Genomic DNA, 6,385 nt, shown 5'->3' with positions numbered 1-6,385 from the left:
TTTTTTACTTTGATGTTTTTCAAACACACTCTTAGTTGTTATATATTTACATGTTTAAAATATTCCAAACAAAATATTAATTAATTTGTCTAATATTTATATTTTTGTATTTAATTATATTTTAATAAAAAATAAAAAATGTGTTTTTTGAATATATTTAGACACATCTAAACATAATTACTTGTCAATGTGTTTAACTTTTATTTTTTACGATATATGTGGAAAAATCAGTGATCTGTGTCAAGAGAGAACACAGGAGAAAGAGAGTTTGTGAGAGGAAATTCAAGAATGATTCATAAGAATGATGAACTACAAAGAACAAATAAACTTGAGATAACTATTTATACTACTCTCTATCACTAGCTATCTGATAAATATCTAAGTCACACCTTTTACACTATCTTAACTACTTGCTGACTAGGCAATCTCTTAACTAACTCCTTGAACCATAAAATTACACTACAGACTCTTCATATTAACACCCTGCACATACAGCGCACACAACTAACTCACTAATTGTCTAACTGTCAAGTATGTCAACACCCCCCCTCAAGCTTGGATGTATGGAGATCATACAATCGAAGCTTGGAGACACAACTCTTGAATGGACTAGGAGAAAGGGATTTTGTAAACACGTCTGCAACCTATTCATCAGTTTTAATAGGAAGTAATTTGACCAAACCATTCTGGAATTTCTCGCGTACGATGTGACAATCAACTTCTATATGCTTTGTGCGCTCGTGAAATACGGGATTGGCCGCTATGTGAAGTGCGGAGCTGCTGTCACAGTAAAGAGGAATAGGTTTGGCAAGAGGCATACAGAATTCCTTCATCATGAACGCCAACCATTGGGCTTCACGGACAGCAAAGGCAAGAGCCCGATATTCGGCTTCTGATGAAGAACAAGATACAGTAACCTGTGTTTTTCTTTTCCATGAAACTAACGCCGTCCCCAGAAAGAAGTACGTTCCAGTCACATATTTTCGTGTATCAGGACAACCGGCCCAGTAAGAGTCAGAATATGCAGTTGGAACCAAATCAGAGGAAGCCGGAAAGAAAAGACCTAGGGCTAGAGCAAGCTTCAGGTACTTGAGAACTCTAAGTGCTGCTTGATGATGGGCAATTGTGAGACAGTCAAGACACTGGCTTAGCTTTCCAACAGCAAAGCTAATGTCAGGTCTTTATTAGTAAGGTACAAGAGACGCCCAATCAGTCTTCTATACAAGGAGACATCTGAGAAAAGGACTGCACAATCCTTGGACAGCTTGGTGGAGTAGTCCATGGGAGTAGAGACAGGTTTTGCATTAATCATATCAAACTCAGAGAGCAGATCGAGCACATACTTCCGCTGATATAAAGCAATTTTGAAACTGTTTCGAGCTACTTCCATACCAATAAAGTACTTCAATCTTCCAAGATCCTTGATCTTGAAGGCATCATCCAACAACCCCTTTATGCGTTCAATCTCTCCCAAATTATTCCCAGCTAATACAAGGTCATCTATGTAGACTAATATTGCGGTGAAGTCATTGTCAGTGGTTCTGGTGAAAAGAGCATAATCATGTTTGCTCTGCGTATATCCATAACCAGAGAGTTTTGAACATAGCTTTTCGTGCCATTATCGACTCGCTTGCTTTAATCCATACAAGGATTTTTCCAATTTGCACACAAGATTGGGTTGCGAAACGGATAGACCTGGTGGGACCTTCATATAAACTTCCTCGTGCAAATCCCACGGAGAAAGGCAGTGTTCACGTCTAGTTGTTGGACATGCCAATTCTTGGCAGCAGCAATAGACAACAGAATTTAGATTATCGCAGCTTTAACGACCGGACTGAAAGTGTCAAAGTAATCAAATCCGGGTGTTTGAGTGAACCCTTTGGCAACGAGTCTTGCCTTGTGCCTTTTAATAGTGCCATCGAATTTGAACTTGGTTTTGAAGACCCACCTACAACCAATAGTGTGCTTACCTGCTGGAAGCGTAGTTAGTATCCAAGTCTTATTTAGTTCCAGAGCATCCAGTTCATCTTTAATTGCATCTCTCCAATAAGAATGAGTTATGGCCTCATCATAGTGTTTAGGTTCATGCAAGGCAGACACAGCAATAGAAAAGGCCTTATGTGAGGGTGATAATTGTGAATAAGAAATGTGGTTTGAGATCGGGTATCTAATTGAGAGTTGGTGAGGCTTATCAGAGGTGATTTGCATACAATGAAAATCCTTGAGATGTAATGGTTTTCGTCTTTCCCTAGTTGATCTCCTAGGTGGATGCATGTTATGCTGATTAAAAATAACAATAGGTGCATTAAGTGTAGATGAAGTGGATGTATGAGATGTTGATGGGGGTAATGCATGATTAACCACTATATCACTATCACTAGTTAAAGATGTCTCGGTAGTGGTGTAATTTTGTGATGCATTCATGGGTGCATTATGAATATGCAGGTTTGAAAAGGCATCATCATATAGAACATTAGTGTTTCTAGTAATGATGGATGGTGATTGACTTGTAGCAGGTACAGGGTTCATGCATTGAACAAATGGCATCTCGAGACAAAAAATTTTTTCTGGTTTTCAAATCCAAAAACATATATCCTTTCACACTTTGTTTATACCCCAAAAAAACAGCTTTTCTAGCTCTTGCATCTAATTTTTTTCTATTGATTTGAAGTGTGCTAACATAAGCCAAGCAACCAAAAACTCTAAAATGCTTAAAATCAGGAACTTTTTCATACAAGAGCTGAAAAGGTGATTGATCATTTAACAATTTACTAGGCAATCGATTAATCACTTGCACGGCTTGAGCTACTGCCATAGTCCAGTAGTATTTTGGCACAAGAGAGTGAAATAAAAGAACTCTAGCAACTTACAAAATATGTTGGTGTTTTCGCTCCACTATACCATTTTGTTGTGGAGTTTGAACACAAGAGGTTTGATGCATAATTCCCTTAGATGCATAAAAGCTACCCAATTGGAACTCCTTTCCATTGGCAGACCTAACTATTTTAACATCTTTACCAAATTGAGTTGAATGAATTGTGGGACAAGCGTAATAGCTTCAGACTTGAGTTTTAAAAATTATGTCCAAGTGAACCTACTACAATCGTCCACCACTATTAGAAAGTATTTGTGCCCACCTATGAAAAGAGTTGCAAGGGACCCCAAATGTCTAAGTGAATTAGATCAAAGCATTTATTTGAGTGGGAGTTACTAATGAAAAATGAGAGTCTCTTTTGCTTTGTAAAGTGACAAGCATCACAAGACTTTGTCAACTCAATTTTATTAATACCACCAATTGATGGATATAATGTTTGCATTATATTCAATCTATTGGATGGGACATGACTCAGTCTCAAGTGCCAAAGTTCAGATGCTGAAATATCAGTCTTACCTACACTTAATTATTAGTTGTTACTACTAAAAATACTCATGCAAAATGCTTTAGGAAGTGTATTTGTGTCTGATTTTATTGTATACAAGTCATCTTGTACATTAGCTGCACCAATCTTCATCTGAGTCTTGGAATCTTGTATCTCACAACCAAATCTATTAATCACAAGCTGACAATTCAAGGAATTAATTAGATGGAAAACTGACACTAAATTGTAAGAAAAGGATGGCAAGTATAGCACATCAGTTAGGTACAATAAATTTGAAAAAATCAATGTACCAGCTATGCATGCAACTAAGGTGTAGTCATTTGGTAATTTTACTCTTGTGGGTTTAATGTGTTTATATGTATGAAACAAGTTTAGATCATTTGTGGCATGAATGGTAGCCCCTGTGTCAATTACCCAGGAGGCTCGTTTCTTAGAAGTTATGATCATTATAATTTTTTACCTCTTATAGAGTTAGAAACCTGATTAGCACTATTAATTGGTTGAGCTCCATTTTGTTGCAAGAGTGCTAGTAACGCCTTCTTTTGATCTGGAGTAAATTTTTCACTTGAATCTTTACCATCATCTTCATAAAGTGAAATTGTGTTGCTATTTTCTTTTGCTTCACATTTCTCAGAAGTAATATTGTTGACTTTCGCAGCTTCTTGACGCTTCAAATCTTTCAAGTGCGGTGGCAGACCATGCTTCTTGTAGCATGTGTCTACCAAGTGGCCACTCTTGCTGCAATAAGAACACAGTTTTTTTGCACCTCTGCCAGCTCCATATCCGCGACCTCTGCTGCTCCTTCCACCATATCGACCTCTGCCTCTTGCAGAGTTTTCTTGAGAGGTATTTGAGTCCATTTTATCAGCAACACTTAATAGAGCTTTCGGATCATAGCTCTCTGGATTTAATGACTGTCTCTCTTGCTGCATCATCAATGATAAAGCGCTCTCCACATCAGGCAAGTTTTTCATAAGCATGATCTGTGATCGTACATTTTCATATTGTTCGTTCAAGTCTCGTAGGAACCTTACGACGTAAGTGTCTTTCCTGTATCTCTTCACTGTTTCAAGGCACTTGCAGTCATCACCATACACACAACTCGGTAATGGCCTCAAATTCTCTAGCTCTTCCCAAATAACCTTCAATCTGGTAAAATACGCTGTGATGCTCATATCCTCTTGTCTAATCGAGAACATTTCTTCTTCTAATTCCGCAATTCTAAACACATCACTTTGGTAAAAACGACGCTTCAAGTCATTCCACAGGTTCAGTGCTTTTCGATTCCACAACACACTTTGCGCTATATCTTGGCTCAATGACAGTTTAATCCATGACATTATAAAGGTATTGCAACGATCCCACGCATTAAAGCTTGGATCATCTCTATCAGGTTCAGGAATGGATCCATCGATGAAGCAAACCTTATTTTTAGACTTCAATGCAAACCACATATCCTCAGACCATGTATGATAGTTCTGATGGTTGAGTACCTTACCAATGAGAGGAGCTCATGGACTCTCCCCCGGATGCAAGTAATACGGACTCATCGGATCCATCAACGAATTAAGATTCGCTCTCGTAGCCACGTTCTGTATCGCGTTGATTTGTGCAACCAATTGCGCTAAACTCTGTAAATCGATGCTTCCTAAATTCGCATTTTGTGAATTTGAGGAGTTCATTGGATCTGAGTTCATCATCTCGAGGATTCAAATCCGAACAAAATGTTCGAAAATGTTCCTATTTGAATCAAAAACGCATCCCTTCGATCACAACCTCAAGCTACTCTTGATTCCACGCTCACCGCACCATGTGAAAAAATCGGTGATCTGTGTCAAGAGAGAACAGAGGAGAAAGAGAGTTTGTGAGAGGAAATTCAAGAATGATTCATAAGAATGATGAACTACAAAGAACAAATATCTAAGTCACACCTTTCACACTATCTTAACTACTTGCTGACTAGGCAATTTCTTAACTAACTCTTTGAACCATAAAATTACACTACAAACTCCTCATATTAACACCCTGCACATACAGCGCACACAACTAACTCACTAATTGTCTAACTGTCAAGTATGTCAACAATATATTTAAAATGAGTTTAAAATGATATATTACTAATTATTAATACAAAATTTATCTAAAATATTTTTTATAATTAAAATTTAAAATATTTTTAAAATAATTTATAATTTAATATCAATAAAAATATTAAGATATTAGTATAATTTATCAACAAATTTATTTATATTATATTATATATATTGTTTGCATAATTGCATCTAACAAAAGTTCAAAATGAATAAATTCTTAAAGATTTAATTATCCTATTGGTCTCTATATTTTTATCGAATTTTTAATTAGATTTCTATATATATATTTTTTTAATTGAGTTCCTATATCATATCAAATATTATAATTAGGTATTTACTGTCACAAAAATATTAGAATCAACTAATATTCTATTAAACAAAATAAAATATTCATTCAAATGTTAGGTATATTTATTTTGTTTAACAGAATATTCTATTAATTTTAATATTTTTATCATGACATAAATTTAATTATAAAATTTAATATAATATAAAATATAAAATATACAAATTTAATTAAAAATTCAATAAACCTATAAAATTATGAGCATTGCAAAATTAATTTATGAGTATTATGAGTATTGCAAAATTAATTTGATAATTGTTGTACTAATTATTTATTATTTATGAGTATTGCAAAATTAATTTTTAAAAAATGACATTATTTGTTTAACTTATTCTTGTAGTTGAGAAATTATATTCATTACAAACAAAAATTTTTTGAACAAAATATGAGACCTGGCAGAGTTGGAGAGCAGAGAAAGAGAAAGAGAAAGAGAGAAAATTTGTGAGTAGTCAGGTTCCAATAATTTTTAATATTATACATATAATAGAGTTAATAATTTTTACAGTACTCATAAATAATTAGTGCAATAATATAAGTTTATTTATTTTATTAAATTAAATTAAATT

The 6,385-nt window shown here is 34.8% G+C and overlaps 1 protein-coding gene across 1 annotated transcript; it reads right to left on the bottom strand.

Annotated features, from left to right (window-relative positions):
• Positions 1-3,826: 3,826 nt before the first annotated feature.
• On the bottom strand, positions 3,827-4,834 carry LOC148566665 (uncharacterized). Its single transcript, XM_088484367.1, has one exon. It carries the CDS (start codon positions 4,832-4,834, stop codon positions 3,827-3,829), a length of 1,008 nt encoding a protein of 335 aa, XP_088340493.1.
• Positions 4,835-6,385: the final 1,551 nt, after the last annotated feature.

The sequence above is a fragment of the Arachis ipaensis genome, chromosome B4 (genome assembly GCF_059453495.1).
Source record: "Arachis ipaensis isolate K30076 ecotype BB chromosome B4, ASM5945349v1, whole genome shotgun sequence".
NCBI lineage: Eukaryota > Viridiplantae > Streptophyta > Magnoliopsida > Fabales > Fabaceae > Arachis > Arachis ipaensis.
This window is presented reverse-complemented; position numbering and strand designations above follow the sequence as displayed.